The sequence below is a fragment of the Microcaecilia unicolor genome, chromosome 3, assembly GCF_901765095.1.
Source record: "Microcaecilia unicolor chromosome 3, aMicUni1.1, whole genome shotgun sequence".
Lineage (NCBI taxonomy): Eukaryota > Metazoa > Chordata > Amphibia > Gymnophiona > Siphonopidae > Microcaecilia > Microcaecilia unicolor.
The window spans coordinates 30,410,910-30,437,966 of record NC_044033.1 but is presented as its reverse complement, the minus strand read 5'-3'; the positions used below and the strand labels follow the sequence as shown (position 1 = coordinate 30,437,966).

Below are 27,057 nucleotides of genomic sequence, written 5' to 3'. Positions count from 1 at the left end.
ATACATGTAGCTGAAAAAGGGAGTATGGCCATGGGAGGAGTGTGGGCATGTCAGATGCATTCCTCAAATTTATGTGTGTTGTTATATTAATCGGGCGAATATATCTACATTTAGGTGCGGGTATTTATACCAGGTTTTCAATAGCATAAATGGCCATGCCTAAATGTAGGTGCGTTCCCCAGCCCTATATGCTATTCTGTAAATTGTACCTAACTTTAGGCGCAGTTTACAGAATAGAGCTAAATACTTATTTTTTCGATGCGTCTATATTTTAGACGCCATTTACAGAATCTGGCCCTGAGTGTATTCGTATTATGAATACACTTGATGCATGGTAAACAAGTTTTCTGTGTCGTGACTGTATGGAAACATGCTGGGAATGTCCCAGACAGTACACAGGCTTTGCACTTCCTGCATGTTAATTTTTGTTTTTAATGTATAGTATGTGCAAACTTTTACCACATTTTAGTTTAAAAAGAAAAAAAGTCCCAGGTTATATATTTAAAAGTTAGATGAGAATAGTAGACTGACTTTTAAGACTCAATTTATGGCTGAGTCACTAATTTATAAGTCAGAAGAGCAAACGTAGCAGTGATTGCAGAATGTTATATACTTGTGATTTATTGTATTGAATACTTGTTTAATAAACAAAATATAGAAATATGTAACATTATCTGAGTGATCAAAGCTAAACAATTGTAGCCTAGTCGAAAATCTACCTCTGTTGAAAATCCCCAAAGAACAACCCCCCACCTCCCTCCCAAAAAACCAGAGCATAAATTCTAAAAGGTAGTCCAGCAAGTTACAGTATAAGAAAGCCAAAACAAGTCCAACCAAAGGTCCTGAAACGGAAAGAAGGGATCAAAAAGAACGAGCAGGTCCATTCACATCTGGAGATCGCCAAGTGTGGTAGATGTCCCAAATTTTATGGAAATTAATCAGACTACCGTTCTTCATTATATGGTTCAGTATACCTATACCATTTTCCAAAGGGTGCAATATTTCTTGTCCAGCCTATGTACCCTACTTACAGTCTGGATTGGCTGCAGTTCTAGCCGAAATAGATATGTATGGAACAGCCTTATATGCTTGGTGTATGATGTATGTTTTCCAGAATTTCAAGTTCTGCTGTTCCCACCAGGCATCTTGAGTGGTGCCCAGCCTCAATGAAGATACTGATATGAGACTAGCAGGTACTCCATCTACTGGAAAGTAAGAGAGACTGTGGACACTGTTAAGGACCACAGTTCTGCATTAGAACATTTCTCAGCTGCACCCCAACTGTCTCTTTCAGTCTCTGGTTGAGCACGTACAATCCATTAATCAGAGAATTTCTATTTATCATTGAAGAAATGTTATGCTCTTTGCCAGTCAGTCAAAGCAAAAGAGCAAACTCACCATTCCACTTTTGAAATGGAAGAGAAGAAATAGGCCTATAACTATCTGGCAAAGATGGATTCAATTTATCGTTCTTCAACAATGGTCTCACTTTGGCTAGCTTCAAGGACTCGGGCAAATCCCAATTCATCAACCATAAACAACATTTAGGGGGGAAGTGAACAAGGTGTGGTAAAAGGCAAGCATTTACTGCATCTTGATTTATCACAAGTTGTTGAATCCTGGCATAAAAGAATAATGCTGCTTGTGTCCTGCCTTGCTTCTTCCTCTTTCCCCCCAATCCAAGCCCCCAACCTCTAAAGGTCTCGCCTCCCCTGCCCCCAGGGCTTGTACCTGTGTGTCCTGGTGGTTCAGTGGTCCCTGAGCAGGAGCAATCCACAGTCACTCCTGCCCTTCTAGTGCCATTTTGTCACTGGGATTTGCTTGTGCCCAGAGACCACTAGACCACCATCCAGCTTATTTTCGAAAGTGATAGCCGGCCATCTTCCGACACAAATCGGGAGATGGCCGGCCATCTCCTAAAACCGGCCAAATCGGTATAATCGAAAGCCGATTTTTGGACACACTCGCCGGCATTCCGTCGCGGAGGTGGCTAAACTTCAAGGGGGCGTGTCGGCAAGGTAGTGAAGGCGGGATGTGGGCGTGCTTACGAGATGGCCGGCTTCAGCTGATAATGGAAAAAAGAAAACCGGCGATGATGAGCATTTGGAAGGTTTTACTTGGTCTATTTATTTTCATGACCAAGTCTCAAATAGATGCCCAAACTGACCAGATGACCACCGGAAGGAATCGGGGATGACCTCCCCATACTCCTCCAGTGGTCACCAACCCCCTCCCACCCAAAAAAAAACAACTTTAAAACATTTCCTTCCTAGGAGGGGAAGCTAGTCGGCCAGCTCGTAAAAAAAAAAAAAGGATCTTGCTGATCAGTTATGTTATGACTTACTTGTTCTGGAGTGCTCTATTTTGTGATACTGTTTTGAGAAATGTTCAAGAAAGACTTCATACAAATTAAAAAAAGTCCCTGCAGTTCATTTTCCCTTGATGGCTGTCCCTGACGTGCACTTCCCTTAATAGCCGTCTTTCTCTCCGAAAGTGCACTTCTCTTAATGGCCGGCTTTCTCCCCAAACATGGAAATCAAAACAGTTTTTACTCACAGGTTTTTTAGTAGTAACAGTGGGATTTGAACCAGCCACCTCTGCATTACAAGAGCCATGATGTAGCCACTTGGCCACAGCTCCATTTACTTGATTGTCCCTCCTTTTTGAGCTGTCTGTGAGTGGCTGAGAGAGACCTGGAGGGGTATAATCAAAAGGGAGGGACACCCAAGTAAGTGGAGCTGTGGCCAAGTGGTTACATCACTGGTCTTGTAATGCAGAGGTGGCTGGTTCAAATCCCACTGTTACTACAAAAAAAGTAGTGTGCAAAAACTTTTGATTTCCCTGTTCAGGGATAAAGACGGCCATTAAGAGAAGTGCACTTTCGGAGAGAAAGACGGCTATTAAGGGAAGTGCACGTCAGGGACGGCCATCAAGGGAAAATGCACGGCAGGGACTTTTTTCATTTGTATGAAGTCTTTCTTGAACATTTCTCAAAACAGTATCACAAAATACAGCACTCCTGAACAAGAAAGTCATAACATAACTGATCAGCAAGATCTAAACATCCAGAAGTACCAGTGCACTACGAATGCTGGCCCCTCCCACAGCCAAATGCCTTGGATTTGGCCGGGTTTGAGATGGCCGGTTCCAGTTTCCATTATCGCTGAAAAACAAAGTCGGCCATCTCAAACCCGGCAATCTGTGGCATTTGGCTGACCCCAACCGTATTATTGAAACAAAAGTTGGCCGGCCATCTTTTTCGATAATACGGTTCCGGCCAGCTGTTGCGGCGCCGCCAAAATAGATCGCCGGCGATCGATTTCGCCGGCGCCGTTTGATTATGCCGCTCCACGGTACATAGGTTTGCAGGTGGGTGGAGGGGGGGACTTTTGGAGGTTGGGGGTTCATTGGGGTGGGTTTCTGGATCAGGAGCTGCGGACTGGATCCAGGATGAGGATTTGATCGTGCAGATGAGTGCTTTGATCAGGTGGGGCTTGGGACTTCATCGGGGGGTAGGGGGGGGGGGGGTTGGAATCTGTACTATGGCCCCTATAAGCTCAGCCGGAAGCATTGAGCTGCAGCTTTGAGTCCAAATGCTCCTAGCATGGTAAAATAATTCCAGATTTTGGCTGTGGTCATTTTACTGTCATTTTCTGCACAAGATCACAAGGAGATCATTGGGATTTGAACTCTGGCTTCTTTGATTCTTCTATTGGGGCTGGTGACTTCAAACCAATTTACAAACAGGGCTGTGGAGTCGGTACACTAAGCTGTAAGGGGTCTAGGCACCTTGCTTATATAGCTGTAATACAGAGCTTGGCTTGACAACATCCTGCAAGAACAGAGCCCAATGCAGAGTGAGGTTTAGCTTGAATTTACTTATCAGCTGCAACTGGACTAATTAGTTGATACCATTACTGCACAGTCACTGTGCCCTGAACTTCTTGTATGGAGACCAGCTAGACCCCACCACTCCGGTGCCTGGGTTCAGAGTCTTTCCTGAATTCCAAGAACTGCATCTTCAGTGACATAAAATGTGGTTTCTGAGGTCCAAATGTTCAAATCATAGAGAGGAGCTTGCTTATCTTCAAAAATAAGGCTTCCACCAGAACTATATAAAGAAGAAGCTCTGGAAATCAAGGAACTAGCTGATTTTATTTTCCATTACACCTGAATCATCATCATTTCAAGTTTCTACCGGCCGTCTTCTCTGCTGCTGCACTGCTGGGACCTGACAGAGCTATTCTGAATCCAGCTGTTCATCTGGTGCCCTGCACTGACATCATCTGCTATCCTCCTCTACGTTCAGGTTGTAGGCCAGCTCTATTATTGCTAAAGGGTAATAATAGGAGACCTGATTTCAGAGCCTAGTCCAGGGTTTTGTATGCATTGATTCTGATTATTTTTCTGGTAAGAATGTCTGTCTTTAATACTTCTTCCTGAGTTACCTTGCATTTGTATATAATTTGTAGAAGCTAGTTGTTAATTTTTGCACTTTTGGTTGTTTTACTTGCTTGTACATAAATAGCCTTTAATTTTAATGATTAGCCTGGTTCCTTGCTAGTCATTATAAGAACATAACAATAGCCATACTGGGTCAGACCAGTGATCCATCTAGCCCAGCATCCTGTTTCCAGTAGTGACCATTCCAGGTCACAAGTACCTGGCAGGAACCCAATTAGTAGCACCATTCCATGCTACCAATGGACTTTTCCTCCTTGAACTTAGGAGCGATAGAACTTGGGTTTGTATAACTTCTGGAATGGGGTTTTAGAAAATCCAGATAACATCTAACATTGCACAATTTGCCCATCCCATTCTTATAGTGCATACAGAAAGCACTATACTCCAGCTAGCTCCGCCTACAAAATCTTCGGTTGCAACTCTGACTCCTCCTGATATTAGGCTTTAAATTTTTTGTTCTGGATCTAACGTACAAGTAAGTATAACTTATATTTACCTGTATTTTAGATCCAGGACAAAAAAGTATATATAAGTAGAAAATGCTAAATCTACTATATAGGGTGGGGCAAAAAGCAAACAAACCAACCCTAGAGTGTTTTGCCTTTTCTCAGCAACTGCTTTGAATTTCATTGAGAAATTTTATGAACTTATTTAGTCATCATAATTACATATTACTATTAAACAACATTTAAATATCTTAAGCTATGTTGATGTTACTGACATTTTACCGTTACTATGTAAAATGTTAAAGCTAAAATACAGTAAAATGTCATTCAACCGATGCAATTAACAATGTGTCAGAATTTCACAATCACTATGGATGCTCAGAGTGTCCACCCCCAGCTTTGACACAGGCCTTCAGTTACTTTGAGAAGTTCTTAACAACAGCCTTGTTCATCGGTCCCTGTGGCAGGCTGTCCTAGATCATCTGCATCGCTTCCTTGAGTTGCTGCCTTGGGTGGAGCGTTATAGGGACAACATGTCAGCATTCATTCAAATATACAGGCCTCCAACATTGCTCCGCAGACAAAAGTCTACGTCTCAGTAAGCTGGTACCCTGGTGTTTTTTTTTTTTTTTCAAATAATAGGTTTACAGTTCAAACATTTTTGAACATGTGAAAATCATTGAGTGGTCACGCTAAAAAGTCTGTAATTTTGCCGTGTTTAAAGATAATCTCATTCCACTTGGCACATAAACGTAGATCGTAACAATAAATAAAGCTGTAACATTTCACGTTGAAATTCCAAGTGGTTGCTAAGAAAACAACAACAAACTCTAGGGGGATCCTTTTTTTTGCCTCATCCTGTGCATTATAACGTACGTTTTTATTTTGAAGCTGGAGTCGGAATCAGTACATTTTACCAGTTCTGACTCCACCCAAAATTGTTTCCGACTCCACAGTCCTGATTATAAATTCAGCTTTTTTTAAAACTCCTGAAGAGATGCAATAACTGATGATCACTGCTGATAGAAGAGGGCTCTGGGAGGTCAAGTTTCACAGGAGACTCTACCTTTCTACTCTCCAGTTGACTTCAGGAGCTTCGATTGCATTTGACCCTAGGAGGAGTAAGAGAGGAGAAAAGATTGAAGTGCATGTACAATTAAATGATATTCCTGAATTTATTTTTTAAAGGCTGCTTACAACAAATGAAATTTATACTAGACGTGTTTATAGATGTAATCGTACATATTAATGGAAAGAAGGAAAACAGCATCATTTATTTATCAGCATAAGACAACTTGAAATATCTTGGTTTTGTATCTTTTTTTTTTTTTTTTTTACATTAATGGGTTTTGAAATGCTTTTCTTTTCAGTTGAAAAAGATATTAAGTTCTTGTAATGGAGAAAATGCTAGTACTAGTAATTATATGGTACTGCTTTTCACATAAAACCACAGTTGTTTTCTGATTCTGTTTTTCAGTTTCCATAGCAAGACGCGTACAGGATCCATTAGCCGAGCTTGTGAAAATTGAGCCTAAACACATTGGAGTTGGAATGTATCAGGTAAGGTCATGCAAATGACTTAATCTAAGTAATCCAGCAGTACATAAACCAACACTAACACATTCTTTCATATTAGAGTACTAGATAAATTGTAAGTTTAAATGTTTCTGGTGAAATGAGCAAACATGGGTTTGTTTTTAAAATTCTAATTTTATAGGTGCTGTAGCTTTAACAGTGTTGCAGTCAGATTTATATTCTGTTAAAAACGTGACGTCACAAATGGTAATCTGATCTTCAGAGCCTTGTCGTTTTTACATCATTTCAGCAGTACTATTTAGCTCTTCGTGTAATCTAATAGGAGATACTGAACCTCCATCTAGAAATCCTGAACTGATTTCCTTGTTGCTGTAATGTTTTGGTGTGCGGTTGTACATTAAGAACATTTATTTTAATAAATATGTTTTGTGAGAAAAGAAGCATATAGACTAGTGATTAAACCTCCTGAGAATTTTTTAAATAGATTGTTTAAGCAATATCTTTTTGGCCTCTGGGGTTTTAATACTGAAAAAATAAATGGCACCTATTTTGAGAGCATTAAGTTTAAAGGCCGCTATGGATGCATCATTTAGCACCTCCGTGCCACCTGCAAGCACACCAACAGGTATGTATTCATCTAATACCTATGTATATTTTATTTAGTTCTAAAAGTCTACAGAACCAACCATATTTTACCCCCTCCCCCCTTTACAAAGCTGCAGTAGCCATACGGCAGCTGCTGGCGTGGCTTTGTAAAAAGGGGGGGTTAGTGCTTCTAGAGGTTGTCATAAGGATTTTCTGCAGCATTTCACAAGCATTCGGCTCCAATAGTTTTTTTTTTGTCGGGGGGGGGGGGGGGGGGGGAGGGTTGTTACAACATTCGTCAATTTAAACATTGGCTAGAATTCCTTCTGCAAAACTTACCTTTAAAAGGTTAAGTGCCACTTGTCCCTTCATCACATCTACATTTAAGAGTCTGATTTGGCCCAATCTACATTTACTTATGTAATACACTTTACCCTCTTTTATCCTTTTTTTAAACCATGTTTTGTGTGGATTCACAGCTATACTCCACTCCTCCCTCTTACTTACATGCATTTCAGGCACATGCAAATTCTACGGAAATGCCCAGAGCATATCCACATAGCCGTAGAGATATTAAAGGACAAAGTACTGGCATAATTCCTTTTACATTGACAAGTAGGACTCCTTCATACAAAGAACTTATAGCACTACTGCACAGTTATTTCAAAACATTCTCAACATCCATGTCACACACACAACTCAAGTTTGCTTTGTAGCTACAGAACAGAATGTAACTTTTTGTGTACTGAAGGAAGTATGAACTAAGTTATTTCAAGTAATGCATGTTTGTAATGAATGTTGTTAACTTTGTGCCTACATATATTCTGCTGGCTTGTAAAATTATTACACTAGAGTTCATTGGTTAGCTAGGACACTTAAGGCATATTTTCAAAGCACTTAGCCTTCCAAAGTTCCATAGAAACCTATGGAACTTTGGAAGGCTAAGTGCTTTGAAAATATGCCTCTTAGAGGGGCTTTGATATGACGTCTAAGTCCGACTTTGGACGTTTTTGCTTAAAATGTCCAGAATCCTATAGCTGTGCTGTTGGTGAATGATGGTAGAACGTCTTCTTTTAAAGTATGTAAGGGAGTGCGCCAGGGTTGTCCCCTTTCCTCGTTATTAAATTTAGAACCCCTGTTGCGAACTATCCAGCTTGTCCTGAGGTCTCGGGCTTTGTGTTGCTGGACCAGTGCATTAAAGTGCTGGCCTTTGCAGATGACCTTTTTCTTACACTTACCGACCCTCAATCCTCCCTGCCCCATTTACTCAGTATTCTGGATGAGTTTAGTTTATTTTTCTGGTTTTTGTCAGAATTTTCAAAAATTCATGGCATTGCCTATAACATCTACACTTCAGGAGGGCTGTGTGGGCGCCTTCCCTCTCCAGTGGGCGTCGGGTCATCTTAAATATCTGGGGTTTTATGTGTGTTCAGACTTGTCAAAACTATATCACTTAACATGGGGTCCCTGAGGGGTTATTACCTATCAAACCCTGTATAGCTGGAGGTCCTTACCACATTCCTTGCTAGACAGGTTTGTGCTATACAATATGATTTTACTACCAAAATGGGTTTATGTATTGCAGACCCTCCCCATCTTTTTAAGTTATAAGGATGAGCAGTTTTTGTCAAGGGCCTTTTCTCTTTATTTGTGGCAGGGCAAACATGCCAGCACTCCTACTGCCCAGCTCATATTACCACGAAAACAGGGTGGATTGGGTCTTTTGAACATTAAACTGTCACCTGACTTATTGGTACAGAGGGACTCGGTATTTTTCTTGCACAAGCCCAGAGATTCAGTTGCTGCAGCCACACAACTTTAGCTACTGGCTCTATGCGCCCATGCACTGATAAGGTGCGAGTCCCACCTAACTTTGCACCTATCCTTACACCACTTAGAAAAGCATGGCGTTGACTCTGTAAGTTCCATCGTTTCTCTAGGGAGGTATTACCTTTATTACCTATAGTAGGTAAATACAGCCTTTCCCTTAGGAGGAACTTCCCCAATTTTTCAGAAATGGTTAGCTGGCAAGGCACACTACAGGTCATCTCAAACCCATAGAGGAGCTGACTTCAGCAGAATCCATCCTTTCAGGACTCTTTGGCTTATGCTGAACTTTACCACTCTATTAGGACCTTACCTATAGCCTCTTTGAATGAAGACAGCTGGGACTCTTACAATACTATGCTTGGCTTAGATGCCCAACTCTTGATCCCTTTACGATATTACCGCAACTATTTGCGTGGCAAGCTCCTGGATATTGATTATGCACGCAAGCCAAACCACCACAAGGGTGGAGGTACACAAATTCCTACGAAAAGTAGAATCTGAGGAAAGGGGGAGTAGGAGGAGTAGGCTCTTGAACAACACTAGTAGGCGACGTAGATTAGGAACAATCTCTTTATTTAAATATACACTCGACTCAACACAGCCGTGTTTCGGCGCTACAGACGCCTTCTTCAGGAGTCTTGTGATATATAAATATACGAATATTAAGCTCAAAGAGAATGAAAGCAAGGCTTCTGCTACAATTGTAATCCACTGCCGATGCAGGAAAAAAGCTCAGCATATTCAATTGCACTTCTGAAGAAGGCGTCTGTAGCGCCGAAACACGGCTGTGTTGAGTCGAGTGTATATTTAAATAAAGAGATTGTTCCTAATCTACGTCGCCTACTAGTGTTGTTCAAGAGCCTACTCCTCCTACTCCCCCTTTCCTCATATTGATTATGCACTCCTGGCTCAAAGGTGGGTATCTGATACATATATAAGTACATAAGTGTTGCCATACTGGGACAGCCCAGTATCCTGTTTCCAACACTAGCCAATCCAGGTCGCAAGTACCTGGCAGGATCCCAGAACAGTAGAATACATTTTATGCTGCTTATCCTAGAAATAAGCAGTGGATTTTCCCCAAGTCCATTTTAATAATGGCTTATGGACTGGAAGCTATCCAGACCTTTTTTTTTAAACCCCAATAAGCTAACTGCTTTTACCACATTCTCTGGCATCGAATTCCAGGTGAATCAATTGACGAAGACCTGTCTTATTGCCACGTGCAATTTAACTGAGAATGTATCCCTGGGGGAACTGCAATACAGATTTCTGTTGCGCCTTTACATTTCTCCTTGCAGGGCCTACAAAGAGAGGCATAATCGAAAGGGACGCCCTCGTAGGACATCCCCGTGAAGGGGCGGGAAACCCATATTATCGAAACAAGATGGACGTCCATCTTTCGTTTTGATTATACGGTCGTGGACGGCGAAATCTGGAAATTTAGGTTGACCTTAGAGATGGTTGTCCTTAGACTTGGTCATTTCTGATTTTTGGCGATAATAGAAACCAAGGACGCCCATCTTAGAAATGACCAAATCCAAGCCCTTTGGTCGTGGAAGGAGCCAGCATTCGTAGTGCACTGGTCCCCCTGACATGTCGGGGCACTGCAGTGGACTTCATAAATTGCTCCAAGGTTCATAGCTCTCTTACTGTGTGTGCTGAGTCCCCCAACCCCCCCCCCAAAACCCACTACCCACAATTATATACCACTACCATAGCCCTTATGGGTTAAGGGGGGCACCTAGATGTGGGTACAGTGGGTTTCTAGTGGGTTTTGGAGGGCTCACATTTACCTTCACAAGTGTAACAGGTGGGGGGGGGGGGGTGGGCTTGGGTCCGCCTGCCTGAAGTGCACTGCACCCACTAAAACTGCTCCAGGGACCTGCATACTGCTGCGATGGACCTGAGTATGACATTTGAGGCTGGCAAAAAATATTTTTAAAGAATTATTTTGAGGGTGGGAGGGGGTTAGTGACCACTGGGGGAGTAAGGGGAGGTCATCCCCGATTCCCTCCGGTGGTCATCTGGTCAGTTTGGGAATTTTATTACATGTATGTGGCTATGAAGCATTCCAGAAAAATATTACTGTTTAAAACATACTGACTCCATAAGAAGACAAAATACCCTTAACTTATTATATCTTTAATTTAAAAAAAAAACCCACAAAATCAAGTTATGCCATGGGCCTGATATTCCTTTTCCAGCTTCATTTTTACTCCCAGCAAGATGGGATCAGATGCAGCTCACCATGAGGTCTTGTGTGTTCAAACCCATTCAGGTCAAAGGGTGTTTATGTAAGAAACAGTGAGTAGAAATCCTAGGTTTAAAAGAAAACCTGCAGTGCTTGATATCTACCACAGTATGTATGGAGTAGAACTAATTTATCAAAAACTATTTCTAATTTATTAAAGTCAGAGAGATTTAACTTGCTAATAGAAGACCTTTATTTGAACATAAATAACTCTGTTCCAGTTTGCTGAACCTGAAGTGCCTGAGCTTCCAAAGGAAACATACCATAAAGTTTGCAAACCATACAGTTAAATCCCAAGTTCTCACTTACCTAGTGTAAACAGACTTCAATGTTAACTATCATCTATGAAAGATAGAATATAATGCAGTGTTGAAAACTCACGTGCAAGATTATGATAAATAAATATTACTGTTGAGGAGGTGAATTCCTACATTTAAAGAAAAAAAAATAGATTAAAAACACACAGCGTGTTTTTAATCTATTTTTGACAGCACAAAGGCAAGTTCATACAAATCAAAAACATTACAACAGCATCATTCAATATGTTGTGAGACAAGCTAGCAGAGGTGGCAAAGGTAATGGGGCAGGCAATCAGCAGGAGGAGGAAGCACCTTGGAAGAATGCATTAGAGACAATCCCCTTAGGCAACAGAAACAGAACAGAAACAAATAATAGTCCCTCAGGATTTGTGAGTTCGTGGCCCAGTCTCAGAAGGGCAATGACTCAGCAGTTGATCAGGGGAGGGGGCAGTGGGTGGGGCCGGAGAGTTCCCATGGGACACATAGGTGGTATGAGTTATAGCCCAGCATGAAGGATGAGGAGGTGTATAACATTTACCTTTCTAGCTGTATGACCCAAGAGATACAGTGTTGAAGTGCAGGAGGAGTGGCCTAGTGGTTAGGGTGGTGGACTTTGGTCCTGAGGAACTGAGTTTGATTCCCACTTCAGGCACAGGCAGCTCCTTGTGACTCTGGGCAAGTCACTTAACCCTCCATTGCCCCTGCCATGAGTGGGAAAGCACAGGGTACAAATGTAACCAAAATAAAATAGATACTATTGGAGATTCTACATGGAATGTTGCTACTATTGGATATTCTACATGGAATGTTGCTATTATTGGAGATTCTACATGGAATGTTGCTATTCCACTAGCAACATTTCATGTAGAAGCCTGCGCGGCCACATTGGTGATCTGCAAGGGCCGACTTCTACATGGAATGTTGGAATAGCAACATTCTATGTAGAATCTCAAATAGTAGCAACAGGGGAGGAGTTGCCTAGTGGTTAGGGTGGTGGACTTTGGTCCTGGGGAACTGAGGAACTGAGTTCGATTCCCACTTCAGGCACAGGCAGCTCCTTGTGACTCTGGGCAAGTCACTTAACCCTTCATTACCCCATGTAAGCCGCATTGAGCCTGCCATGAGTGGGAAAGCGCGGGGTACAAATGTAACAAAAAAAAAATATGGATAATAAAACACCTCTTGGTTTCAAAAATACATCTTTTCTGAGAGGATGGTATACACTTGGAATAGCATACCACCAGAGACAGTAGCAATAACTACACCATAACAGAATTTAAATATGTTTGGAATCGATAGAGTGCAGTGATAAGGGCATATGGGATAACAGAAGAAGCAAGGAAAGGAAGTGAAGTATTTGCTTGCTGATATTAAACTTCAGAGGAACAAAGAGGGGAATGTGCAGGAAGTGGCAATATGACTGTATCAGATTTGCAAGAAGGCTAGGAAACCCATACAGAGTGGCCATGGTTAAAACTTTAATATTGGCAATATGGCTGCATCAAAATTCAGAGGAGGCTGGACTAAACTACTTGAAGCAGTGGCAATTACACTCCTAATATCAGCAGTTGTGGCGTGGTTAGATATTTGCCAAACAGTTCTGACTGAATTACTACTAAACTTCATGATAAAACACAGGGGGGAAGCCTGGTTGATGGATTAAATATGGGACTTGTGAGATCCAAAGAGGAAGGTGGTAGTGCCTAGAATGGCCTAGTAGCAGAGGTGATGGAGGCCAGCAATTTTAACAAAATATAAACAGATATAGAGGACAGTGGCTAGGAGCAGTTCCAAATTCTGATCCTGGTTCTGATTGTCCTGCTATGTTAAAAAAATTTCTTGAAATCTGTAGACCCTTTATATGAGTTTCTATTTTCAATGGAATAATTCCAGTCAAGAAACATTACTCATCTTTAGGAAGTTTTTCCACTCTTAAGATAGCTCACTTGAAAATTATTTTTAAAATTCTTCATTTTTCTTCAAGCAAGACATCAGGCAAAGGAGTATTACAGCTTGGACAGTGGCTGTAGAAAATTGACACCCCCTTTATTGTCTTTTAGTCTGAAAGTAAAATGCATTAAATAAGTGTTTGTTCCAAGTACTCACATATCTATGCTATAACAGGGAGCTGCTGGACCATAGAGGTGGAGGAGGGAGAAAAGGGACAGGGAACTGCTGGACTATAGGAGTAGAGAGGACAGAGAGTTGCTGAACCATAGGAGTGGAGGGGAAGAGAGAGGGGACAGGGAGCTGCTGGACTATAAGGGTGAATGAGAAAGAAGAGGGAACAGGTAGTTGCTCTACCATAGGGGTGGAAAGGAATGGAGAGGAGACATGGAGCTGCTGGACCATAATGGTGGAAGGGAAGGGAGAGGGGACACAGAGCTGCTGACACGGAGCTACTGGACCATAGAGGTATGAGAGGGGACAGGGAATGGCTGCACCTTAACGCAATACCATTTGTAATTCTGTTACCCGGAAATGGCAACCGCCATTACGGCAAATGTAAGCCACATTGAGCCTGCAAATTGGTGGGAAAATGTGGGATACAAATGCTACAAATAAATAAATAAATAAGGGTGGAGGGAAAGGGAGAGGAGACAAGCTGCTGGACTACAAGGGTGGAGGGGAAGGGAGAGGGGATAGAGATTTGCCCGAATATAGGGATGAGTGGAGGGGGAGAGGGGATACAGAGCTGCTGGACCATTAGGGTAGAAGGGAAGAGAGAGGAGGCATTGAGTTGGTACACCATACGAGGAAAGGGTGGAGGGGAAAGGAGAGGGGACAAGGAAATGCTAGGACCATAGGCGTGGAGGAGGAAGAGAGGTGGCAGAATTTCTGAACCACGTGGGTGGAGGAGAAAAGAGGGGCAGGTGGTGCTGATCTGTAGAGGTGAAGGAGAGAGAAGGGACAGGGTGATGAATGGACTACAGGAGAGAAGGAGGGAGGACAGGAAGATTTTGGGCTACAAACAGGGCCGTGCCTAGGGTCTCTGGCGCCCCCCTGCAGACCATCAGTTAGCGCCCCTCTGCAGACCATCAGTTGGCGCGCGCGCCACCCCCGCCCCCCCCTTGCTTTAAATTTACCTCTCTCCGCCTCCGGCTCCGACATCTGCGCAGCGTCAGTGAAAGCGCTGCCTGTCGGACGTCTCTCCATCAGCCTTCCCTTTGCTCGTTCGTTCCCTTTGTGTCCCGCCTTCTTCTGACGTCATTTCCTTGAGGGCAGGACACAGAAGGAATGAACGAGTGAAGGGAAGGCTGGTGGAGAGACATCAGACAGGCAGCGCTTTCACTGATGCTGCGCAGATGTTGGAGGCGGAGCGAGGTAAATTTAAAGCGCTGGGGAATCGGGGATGGAGCGGAGGAGTAAGGTTTTTTTTTTAAATACAACTTGACGGTGTGGCGCCCTTGAAGGCAGGCGCCCCCCTGCGGTGCTTACCGCGCTTACTGTGTTGGCACGACCCTGGCTACAAATATGGGCAGAGAAGAGAGAGAAGATTCTGGGCTACAAGGGTGTGGATAGGAAGGGGAGATGCCAGTCAGGGTGGAACCATATAGTGGAAAAGGAATGGGGTTTGGTAAACTGCCTTTCTAAGGTTACAATCAAAGCGGTTTACTATGAGACTGCGAGGGTGGGAGATTAGGCATCCAAATGTCAGATGATATTTAGTACGAGCAAGTGCAAATTGATGCATGTAGGGAAGAGGAACCCAAATTATAGCTCTGTGAATCAAGGTTCCACATTAGGAATCACTGCCCAGGAAAAGGATTTGGGTATTGTTGTTAAAAGTGCATTGAAACCCTTTGCTCAGTGTGCTGGACTGGCTAAGAAAGCAAACAGAATGCAAGGAATTATTAAGAAAGGAATGGAGATTGAAACTGAGAATATTATAATGTCTTTGTATCGCTCCACTGTGCGACTGCACCTTAAATATTGTGTGCAGTTTTGGTCACTGCATCTCAAAAAAGATATAGTGGAATTAGAAAAGGCACATAGAAAGGCAATGAAAATGATAGAGGGGATGGGGTAACTTCTTCTGTTACCTTCCTGTTCTATTTTTTTGTCTTTTTTGATCTGCTTTTTTTCTTTTGATTTGCTATTTCTGTGGATTAGGAATTGGTTATTGGAAAGAAAACAGAGGCTAGGGTTAAGTGGCCATTTTTCTCAATGGAGGAGGGTGAATAGTGGAGTGCCATGGGGATCTGTACTGGGACCGGTGCTATTTAACATATTTATAAATGATCTGTAAATTGGAACAACAAATGAGGTGATTACATTTGCAGATGACACAAAACTAAAGTTCTCAAAACACATGTGGACTGTCAAAAATTCAAGAAGACCTTAGAAAACTGGAAGACTGAGTATCCGAATGGCAGATGAAATTTAATGTAGACAAATGCCAAGTGATACACACTGGGAACAATAAACCTTTATGTTAGAAAAATAAATAAAAATAAGGCCGCTTTGGTTCTCAAGCGTAGTAGCTGTAAAGGTAATGGAAAAAAGATTAGCCTTCATAAATTACAAGATGACTCAGAAAAAGGAAGACAGACAAAAATACTTGGGAAAAGCTAAGAGTAGCTGGAAAAGCTGTCAGGAAAGCAAAGATGAGGGATATAACATTTTTTAGATATGTAAGTGATAGGAGGAAGTTCCAAAATAGCAATGTGAGTCTCAAGGGTGAAGAGTATGTAGAACCTGATAAGGATAAAGCGGAACTTCTAAACAATTATTTCTGTTCTGTGTTCACGGATGAAAGGCCGGGAGTAGGACCGCAGAAAGCAAATGCTAATGGGGATGGATGTATGGTAGACTAGGACCGATTCTCAGAAGACTGTGTGTGTGATTAGCTAGCTAAACTAAAAATAGACAAAGCAATGGGGTCTGATGGGATACATCCGAGGGTAGTCAAGGATCTCGGAGAAGGTCTGGTGGCTCTGTTGTTTTGGTTTACATATATTTATTTATATACTTATTTGTTACATTTGTGCCCCACATTTTCCCACCTATTTGCAGGCTCAATGTGGCGTACGTAGTACCGTAAAGGCGTTCGCCAGTCGGTTGATAACAAATACAAGGTTGTATTGTGATCAAATGAGGTAGGTGTGTGTCAGGCACCGTGAAGGACGTATGGAATGAAGATTGTATATTGTATGTATGGACGTCTTCCATTTCAGTAGTATCCTATATTCAACAGCTTGCTAATGCATTGGCACCTTTTTTTTTTGTTTGTTTAGTATATGTATGTGTGTGTAAATGAGACCTGGAGTTTGGTCAATTAGATCTCCTTTTACTAAGCGGCAGTAAGTCCAACACAGGCTTACTGCTCGCTATACAGGAAGTACTGCCGGATACCGCAGCAGCATGGTGGTACTTCCCACCTCTAGCACACTGTCATTTCTGGCGCTACAAACATTTATTTCGGCAGAGCCGTGCACTGCCGGGTTAACGTGGGAGCCCTTACCGCCACCTCAGTGGGTGGCGGTAAGGCCCCCCCCCCCCCCCCCCCCGAAATGGCTGCACGGCAAGTGCTTTACTTGCCGCCCAGCCATTTCCTGTAGGAAAGCGAGACTTCCCTTTTACCAGCTGCGGTAAAAGGATGCCTTGGCGTGCTTGTAAAACATGCACCGATGACAGCGCCGACCCCCTTTTGCCGCAGCTTGTTAAAAGGGGCCCTTAATTCCTACATTGTTGAGGCGAGGCAAATGTTTTAGAGAATGTAAAAGAAGAATTGTGAAAATAGAAGTCTGGGTGGGCATTTGAAGTTTCTTGCTCTTAAATCATATTGACTGTGGTCGTAATGATTTTTTTCTTTCCGGTAGAGGATAGGAATAATATATAGGGAAAAGAAAAAGCTTATAAGCTATGTGGTTTGAAGCAGTTCCTAAAGGAATACTTCCATATCATCAAGCTGATCAATCCATAGACTGGTGGGTTGTGTCCATCTACCAGCAGGTGGAGATAGAGAGCAAACTTTTGCCTCCCTATATGTGGTCATGTGCTGCCGGAAACTCCTCAGTATGTTCTCTATCTCAGCAGGTGGTGGTCACACACAGCAGCAGCTCTGGCTAGGCCTCCAAGCCTAATTTTTAGGTTTTGTTGAGTGCCTGGGGTTGAGGGCTCTTTTGAGCAAGTGCAAACCTGGTGGTGCCAGGTCCCTCCTTTTCTCCCCCCTCCCGCTGGCTCCGTTTACAAAAAAAAAAAAAAAAAAATTTTGAACGTCCTTAAAGGCGTTTATTTCGACGTTTATTTAAGCGTCTATTGCAGCTACTCACTGGGACACCAGGTCGTTACAACTCGGAGCGGACAGCAGGTAATTTTTACCTTTTTATAGCGGGCAGGGGGTTCCCCGATTCTTCTCCTCGTGGCATATGGCGTCGGAGGGCGAGGGCGCAAAGGGTCGCTCCCCGGGTCGCTTGAGCGCTTCTAGAGGGGATGCGGGGGTCTTAAAGCCTGATTCGCCCTTGTTGGGTGACAGTTTCGTGACCGATGAATGTCCCGGTCCTTCCTCCGGCGTGGCGGTTTTTCCCGCCATAAACGCCCATCCCCCGCTCCTCGCCTCCGCCATCTTGGCCGGCCACGCGGCTCGGACGGCTTCTTCTTGGGCCGCCCTTGAGGTTGGAGACATTAATGCCATGAACGCCCTTAATTTGGGCGACGGCACAGAAGCAGCTAAAGTTAAGAGCCGTTCTTCCCGCGCGGCTCCTTCGCGGAGTTTCGCACCGGACGCCATTTTGGATGCGCAGCATGTCTCTCCCCCGCTATTGCGAGTGCCGGTTGAGGGTGCGCCTAGGGCTGTTGCCCAGGCTGCGGAAGTGCACAGTCTAGGGGGTTTCTCCCCCGAGTTTGTTTTGCTGCTGCATCAGGCCTTCCTCATGCACAACGCTGCCCCTGCTCCCTCGTCTGGTAAAGAGGTTGAGGTTCCCAGAGGTAAACGCCCTCGGGTTGATTCCCAGGCCTTGGAGGAATTTGTCTCCTCCGATGTAGATGAGGGCAGCGTGTCTGAGGTCTCCCAACGGTCCTTTGCGGATTCCTTGGAGGAGACGGATCCCCGCTCGGATGGAGCGGATGACCCCTCTGCAGCGCGGCTTTTTCGCCCAGAGGATTTGCCCAACCTGTTGTTACAGGCCATGGACACTTTGAAGATTTCCTCTCCGGAGGACGTCTCTCCCTCAGCCCCTGTTGGCTCTGCCATTATGCTGGGGACGAAGCGCCCGCCTAGAACCTTCCACGTGCATGATGCCATGCACACCTTAATTTCGGCTCAATGGGATGTCCCGGAAGCGAGCCTTAAAGTGGCTAGGGCTATGTCCCGCCTCTATCCTTTGGCTGTGAGTGAACGTGAGGCCTATCTGTGGCCTACCGTGGATTCTTTAATCACTGCGGTGACTAAGAAAACGGCATTGCCGGTGGAAGGTGGCACGGCCCTAAAGGACGCCCAAGACAGAAGATTGGAGGCGGCCTTAAGGTCGTCCTTTGAGGCGGCTGCTTTAAGTTTGCAGGCCTCAGTTTGCGGCTCCTATGTGGCCAGGGCGTGCCTGACTATGGTGCAGCGGGCTTCCCCCTCGGATCATTCCTTGAGGGCTGATTGGCCGGCCCTGGAATCGGGCTTAGCCTATTTGGCAGACTTGCTGTATGATGTCTTGAGAGCCTCAGCTAAAGGCATGGCTCAGACAGTCTCTGCGCGGCGGTGGCTTTGGCTGAAACATTGGTCTGCTGACCATGCCTCTAAATCCCGCCTGGCTAGATTGCCTTTTAAAGGCAAGCTGCTCTTTGGGGTCGAGCTGGACAAAATCGTGACCGATCTCGGCACGTCTAAGGGCAAGAAGTTACCAGAGGTCAGGGCTCGGGCTAGTGCTCGTCCCGGTACCTCCAGAGGACGGTTTCAGGAAGCCCGTCGGTACCGCCCGGGCAGGTCGGGTTCTTCTGCCCCCTCTTCCTTAAGAGGAATTTCTCCCCCAAGCAGCATTCCTTTCGCAGAGACCGCCGTCCCGGAGGTGCTCCCTCCGGTCCTCCCCCAGGGTCTCGTACCCAATGACGGGGTCTTGGTCCACGCCCCAGTGCAGATTGGAGGACGGCTGTCCTCGTTTCTGGGCGAGTGGACCACAATAACTTCAGACGCTTGGGTGCTGGAAGTCATCAGAGACGGCTACAAGCTAGAGTTCTGCCGACCCTTAAGAGACGGGTTTGTACTCTCTCCCTGCAAGTCTCCGGTCAAAGCTGTGGCAGTGCAGCAGACTTTGGACAATCTGATCCGCCTGGGTGCGGTCGTCCCGGTGCCAGAAAATCAGCTTGGCAAGGGGCGTTACTCCATTTACTTTGTGGTACCAAAGAAAGGAGGTTCTGTCTGGCCTATCCTCGACCTCAAAGGGGTCAATCGGGCCTTGAAAGTGCGGCACTTTCGCATGGAGACTCTCCGCTCTGTTATAGCGGCAGTGAAGGCAGGGGAGTACCTGGCATCCTTGGACATCAAGGAAGCATACTTGCATATTCCCATCTGGCCTCCTCATCAACGCTTTCTGCGTTTTGCAGTCCTGGGCCGACACTTCCAGTTCAGAGCCCTCCCGTTCGGGTTGGCTACTGCTCCGCGGACCTTTTCCAAAGTAATGGTGGTCATAGCGGCCTTCCTGCGAAAGGAAGGAGTCCAAGTCCATCCTTATCTGGACGACTGGTTAATCCGAGCCCCCTCTTATGCAGAGTGCGGCAAAGCTGTGGACCGGGTAGTTGCTCTTTTGAGCTCCCTGGGATGGATCATCAACTGGGAGAAGAGCCAGCTGCGCCCGACTCAGTCCCTGGAGTATCTGGGAGTTCGATTCGACACCCAAGTGGGCAGAGTGTTCCTGCCAGACAATCGGATTGTCAAACTTCAGGCTCAGGTGGACCAGTTCCTAGTAGCCTCTCCTCTTCGGGCTTGGGACTATGTGCAGCTGTTGGGCTCTATGACGGCCACGATGGAAGTAGTGCCCTGGGCCAGGGCTCATATGAGACCACTACAACACTCCCTGCTGCAGCGCTGGACTCCGATGTCGGAGGATTATGCTGTGCGCCTTCCCTTGGATCCAGCAGTGCGCAAGGCGCTGAGCTGGTGGATGCAGACAGACAAGTTGTCTGCGGGAATGCCTCTGGTGACCCCAGAGTGGATTGTCGTCACGACGGACGCCTCGTTGTCGGGCTGGGGAGCCCACTGCTTGGGAAGGACAGCGCAGGGGCTCTGGTCTCCTGCAGAGGCAAAGTGGTCTATCAACCTCCTGGAACTCAGAGCCATTCGGTTGGCGCTTTTGGAGTTCATCCCGGTACTGGTGTTGAAGCCTGTACGGGTCCTGTCGGACAATGCCACGGCTGTGGCCTATGTCAACCGCCAGGGAGGTACCAAGAGCGCCCCTCTAGCCAAGGAGGCTATGAATCTTTGCCAGTGGGCGGAAGCGAACCTGGAGCAGCTTTCAGCGGCCCACATTGCCGGAGTCATGAATGTCAAGGCGGACTTTCTCAGTCGCCATACCTTGGAGCCCGGAGAGTGGCAGCTATCTGCTCAGGCGTTCTTGGACATCACGAAGCGCTGGGGCCAGCCGAGCCTAGATCTGATGGCGTCATCGGCCAATTGCCAAGTGCCGCGCTTTTTCAGCAGAGGACGGGACCCTCGATCCCTGGGAGTAGATGCTCTTCTCCAACAGTGGCCGACACAAGAGCTCCTCTATGTGTTCCCGCCCTGGCCCATGTTGGGCAGGGTGCTAGACCGGGTGGCAAAGCATCCCGGCAGGGTAATCCTGGTGGGTCCGGATTGGCCCAGACGTCCCTGGTATGCGGACTTGATCAGGCTCTCAGTCGACGATCCTCTGCGGCTGCCAGTGGAGCACGGCCTGTTACATCAGGGTCCCGTGGTGATGGAGGATCCCTCCCCCTTTGGTCTTACGGCCTGGCTATTGAGCGGCAGCGTCTGAGGAAGAAGGGCTTCTCAGACAAGGTCATCGCCACTATGCTGAGAGCGAGGAAGCGCTCTACTTCTACTGCTTACGCCAGGGTTTGGCGTATCTTTGCAGCGTGGTGTGAAGCAGGCTCACTTTCTCCCTTCACTGCTTCAATTTCTTCAGTGTTGGCGTTCCTGCAAGAAGGTCTGGAGAAAGGCCTGTCGCTCAGTTACCTTAAAGTCCAGGTAGCGGCTCTGGCTTGCTTCAGGGGCCGCCTGAAGGGTGCTTCCCTGGCTTCGCAGCCAGATGTGGTGCGCTTTCTCAAGGGAGTTAATCACCTGCGCCCTCCTCTGCACTCAGTGGTGCCTGCGTGGAATCTCAACCTGGTGCTAAGAGCATTGCAGAAGCCGCCGTTTGAACCCTTGTCGAGGGCATCTCTGAAAGACCTGACGTTGAAAGCAGTCTTTTTGGTGGCTATCACTTCAGCCAGAAGAGTTTCCGAGCTCCAGGCGCTCTCATGTCGAGAGCCTTTTCTGCAGTTCACTGAGGCAGGAGTGACTATTCGCACAGTGCCTTCCTTTCTGCCCAAGATTGTTTCTCGCTTCCATGTGAATCAGCAGCTCTGTCTCCCTTCCTTTCGTAGGGAGGACTACCCAGAGGAGTACTCTGCTCTTAAATATCTGGATGTGAGACGAGTCATCATCAGATACTTGGAAGTGACCAATGATTTCCGGAAATCGGATCATCTGTTTGTCCTGTTTGCAGGTCCTCGTAGGGGTCTGCAGGCTGCTAAGCCTACAGTGGCAAGATGGGTCAAGGAAGCCATTGCAGCTGCTTATGTGACCGCGGGGAAGGTGCCGCCTCTCCAGCTGAAGGCTCACTCCACGAGAGCTCAGGCGGCTTCGATGGCAGAGGCCGGATCCGTCTCCTTGGAAGAGATATGCAAGGCGGCAACTTGGGCTTCGGCTCATACATTCTCCAAGCATTACCGTTTGACTGTGGCTGCACGGGCGGAGGCCCGGTTTGGAGCTTCAGTATTAAGGTCAGGGATTTCAATGTCCCGCCCTGGGTGAGTACTGCTTCGGTACATCCCACCAGTCTATGGATTGATCAGCTTGATGATATGGAAGGTAAAATTATGTATAATCATACCTGATAATTTTCTTTCCATTAATCATAGCTGATCAATCCATAGCCCCTCCCAGATATCTGTACTGTTTTTATTCTGGTTGCATTTCAGGTTCAAGTTTAGTCTTCAGTTACTTCAGGAAGACTTCGTGTTCAAGTTTTTTTTCACTTGGATTCTTCAAGAGTTAAGACGAGTTTGTGTTACAGTGAGCTGCTGCATTCCTCTCCCCTCCGTTTTACGGGGCTGGATTGAGACTTAAAATTCTGCCGGCACTCCCTCCCGCTTCGTGCGGCTGTAGGGCAGCTTTGTACCCCTCCCGCTTCGGCGGTGTTAGGGTCAGTCAGCTCCTCCCGCGGTTGCGGTTGCAGGATAAGCCAGATCCCCCCGCATCGGCGGGTGTGGTGTCCCTCCCCCGCTCCGCGGGGATGAGCTGGACGGATTCCCCTCCCCCACTTGTGTGGGGATGAGCTGGGTTAATTCCCCTCCCCCGTTTCGGCGGTGGTGAGCTGGGCAGAGTGTCCCTTTGTGGGTGTAATTCTCTAAGTGCTGAGTCCTGCGGATGGAGCTTTGATATCGACATACTGAGGAGTTTCCGGCAGCACATGACCACATATAGGGAGGCAAAAGTTTGCTCTCTATCTCCACCTGCTGGTAGATGGACACAACCCACCAGTCTATGGATTGATCAGCTATGATTAATGGAAAGAAAATTATCAGGTATGATTATACATAATTTTACCTTCATTGTTCACCTCAATCTCCAATTCTTTGTAATATTTTTTAAGCCTTTAGAAGAGATCATCCGTTATCAAAACTGGCGTTGTAGATATTATTTTAAAAGATCTTGAAAATATATGTATTTGTTTATTGGGATTTACTAACCTACTTTGCAAAGAGAGATTTACCCAAACAATTGTTCAGCAGGTACAGCTCAACATAAAAATTATAGTTTTGTTAATAGTATAATAATAGTAAAATGAGCAAATATAAGCATAAATAAAAAGAACGATGTAAACTTGGAGATGGCAAATTTAATCCTAGTAAGAGGACTAACAGTCATGCTGCAGCATTCTGAATTAGTTGGAGCTGCTGCAAACTATTTTTGTTTTGACCGATCTACAGGTCATTACAGTAGTTCAGTTATGATGTTGTCATGGCGTGGAGCACTGCGGTCAGATTTGTCTTTTCAGTTTGTGCCTGGGTAATGGTTTACTGGTAGTCAGTCAATGGACAGGTGCACATAGATTAAAACTAAACCCAGAAAGAAAACAGAGAGCTTCTAGGGATAATAAACTCCATCTTGTTGCAATTTTACAATATTCCAGTGGTCAATGCTGTCTCATTGGCTGTGACTCAGCAGATTTGGAACTTGGGTGTTATACAGGATTCAGTTCTTACTGTGGAGCCACAGAATTTCTTTGTGGTCAGAAAAGCTTTTGCCCATCTTTGATTGGTTAAATGCTGCCTTAAATATCCATTTTCATCCTATTCAGCCTCCTACACGGCTTTGAATAGCAAATATTTTTGTTAACCTTAAGAATAGCAATTTGCTTAATCCTTTTTTCCAACTGCAAAATGGCTGACTCAGCACTTTTGTAATGAAGTGCTATACTGTACTTGTTATCCTTGTGATCACATCATACAGATCATGCTAGGTGTCTGTTTTGTGTTGCAGTTGGGTGAAATTTAGATGGTATCTTAGTAATAGTACTTATAGAGAGTTTCAAAAAGTGTAGAAACTAAAATCATGTTAGATGATTAATATCTGTGACTTTTGTGTTTGGATCAGCTACATAAATATACACTTTTTTCTATGTCACTCATTGTATAAAATTTCAGCTTTCTTCTGTTTTCCATTACATATAATGAATTATATGAAATAAATTCAATAGCTACCCTAAACTGAAATTAAATGTGCCCTAATCCAGAGTTACGTTGTTTGCTTTTACAACTGTAAGTCATAAGTAATTAATTTTCCTTGGAAAATTAATTCCGTTACCATTCCCAGTAGCATCATATGTTGACACAGGGTTATAGATAGTTTAATATTTTTCTTCAGCGTGTTGCTCTCAACTTTGGAAGACCTTAAATCAAAACAAATTCGACTTTACTCAACTGCATATAATTCAGGATTATTTAAAATTAATGTTTTCTTTATTTCTGTCATTCAGATGACAATTCTAAAATTATATTTAAACTGTACAAATGTCTGAGCTTGTGAACTGCTGCAGGATATTAAAATATATATATCTTCCTGTCTGTTATTGAAAAAGCAGAATATGTCCACTGGTAATTAGTCAACAGTATCTGTCTGTTTTAACATAAGCACCTGGGATCAACCCAACACCCTTCAATTATCTCTCTCCTAACTTTACATAAATCACACCAAAAATGGAATAATAAAGAATCCAATTTTAACAAAATAATTTTAAACGATGTATATCCTTATTCTCAGGCCAATTCTATAACTTATCACCTGCCTGTTGTAGCCTCAGCTATGCAGTATTGATGCCCTGTATCATATGGCATGCTGCTATTGGACTTAGTAACCTTTGTCTGTACCTCCCCCTACATTGGTTTATCTCTCCCACCCACCCCCTTCCTTGGTTCCTCTTAGTATTCTGATTATAAGGTCATTGATTCAGTGCTTGGGTTCTGAAAAGTGCTCTCCTACAGAGGTATCACATTTATATGTCTTGTGTTGTTTGATGTGGTGCCTACATGAATTGTCTTTAACATTTTTTTTTTAATTATTTTTGTTACATTTGTACCCCGCGCTTTCCCACTCATGGCAGGCTCAATGCGGCTTACATGTGGCAATGGAGGGTTAAGTGACTTGCCCAGAGTCACAAGGAGCTGCCTGTGCCGGGAATCGAACTCAGTTCCTCAGTTCCCCAGGACCAAAGTCCACCACCCTAACCACTGGGCCACTCCTCCACTCATCTATCCCATCTCCCCAGTATAGCACCCTTCTTCACATTTGCTGCATTGAATGATATATACAACATGTTGAATGCTTTTCTCATATGGGTAACTGTGGGGCCTTGTGCTGACATACTAAGCATTTATCATTTATTCAATTTGATATACCCGTTCTTATTTATTTAGATTTTGCTCACACCTTTTTCAGTAGTAGCTCAAGGTGAGTTACATTCAGGTACACTGGGTATGTCCATGTCCCTGGAGGGCTCACAATCTAATTTTGTGCCTGAAGCAATGGAGAGTGCTCTAACCACTAGGCTAGGCTACTCCTCCACTCCACTTCTGTCAATCAAGTCAAAGTGGATAACAATAAAATTATATTTAAAAGAAATTAAAAGTAGAACTTCATAAAATGCTGTTAGAATAGAGGAGAGAGCCATTCACACTGATTGAACCCACTATACTCCAAAGCCAGGCCCCCTCGACTAGGAAAAAAATCTTGATCAATGTTCTTAGTAATTTTAAAATGCTAATTGAAACAAATGTATCTAATAAAGAGTGAAATGTAGTATAAGGCTTTTCAAGCCTAAGATGGTTTGGCAGAAAATTCCGGAGTGCAGGGGCCAAAAAATAGTATGTGCTATAGTCCTAGTTGATTCCCATCTAGCTTTAGCAGGATGGGGCAGAACCAGTCTGTTGTTATTAAGATAATGAAGGGTATGTGCTGGTATGACGCTAAATGTGATGCTAAATCTGCTTTACCATCATAAAGAACCTTGGGCCCTGTTAACTAAGCCGCTGTGTAGACGCGCTAACTTTTTAGCGTGCGCTAACGTGTCACGTTCCTCACCTGTTCGGCGCTCCCCCCCCCCCCCCCCCCGACTGAGACCGGCCACGGGCTCCTCAGAAAGAGAGGAGGATCAGGCTTAGGAAAGGTTGGTTCGGTTTTCCTAGTCCAGCAGCCGTCATCCGACTTGGAGCAAGGACAGCAGCCATCTTGGCTAGCTCAGGAGGGGGCAGCCATCTTGTAGTAACGAGAATAGGAAGGAACTCCATATTTGGTCTTGGGAGGATCTCCTATGGGGGCAGCCATGTTGGATACAGCTGAGTATGGTTGGCTCTGATTGCTTCTCTATTTAAAGCCCAGCCTTCAGTCCTTCTGTGCTTCGGCTACTACTCTGTTCCAGGGAAGTTGCAGTGCGTGTGGATCTGTTGTCTGTATTCCTGGTTCTGGATTTTACTGCTTGTTCCTGACTATCCGTGTTTGCTGCCAGCCCTGACTACTGCCTGTTCATCTCTGCTTGCTCCTGCCTCTTTCTTCAGGCCAGTCCGCCAACCCCTGTGGTTCCTGAAGTCCCGTTGGCTGCCTGCAGCTGGGGGCTCAACTCCGGGTGAACGGTGGTCGCCGCGGGTGAAGTTAAGGGTTGTCCGGGTGCCCTTTGGAGGCCAGTGGTTCATCTGCCTCCAGCAGGACCCAAGGGCTCACAGTCCTCAGAACGAGACATAATGATAGAGACACCCATTATATTCCTATGGATGTCTTTAGCATTAGCGTGTGCTAAAACGTTTGCATGCCTACAACGCAGCTTAGTAAACAGGGCCCCTTCTGTGTTAAGGTCAAAATTTTAAAATTGATCCTGAATTCTACTGGCAGCCAGTATAGTTGCATAAGCAAGGATGTTACATT

The 27,057-nt window shown here is 45.0% G+C and overlaps 1 protein-coding gene across 3 annotated transcripts in view; it reads left to right on the top strand.

The window, feature by feature from the left end:
* The window catches only part of SRBD1 (S1 RNA binding domain 1), a 283,827-nt gene that overhangs the window by 169,018 nt on the left and 87,752 nt on the right, over nt 1-27,057 (top strand). For all 3 annotated transcript variants that reach the window (XM_030195807.1, XM_030195808.1, XM_030195806.1), the window contains one exon: nt 6,388-6,470. In XM_030195807.1, the coding sequence (XP_030051667.1) occupies nt 6,388-6,470 (83 nt within the window). The remainder of the gene's footprint in view (nt 1-6,387; nt 6,471-27,057) is intronic.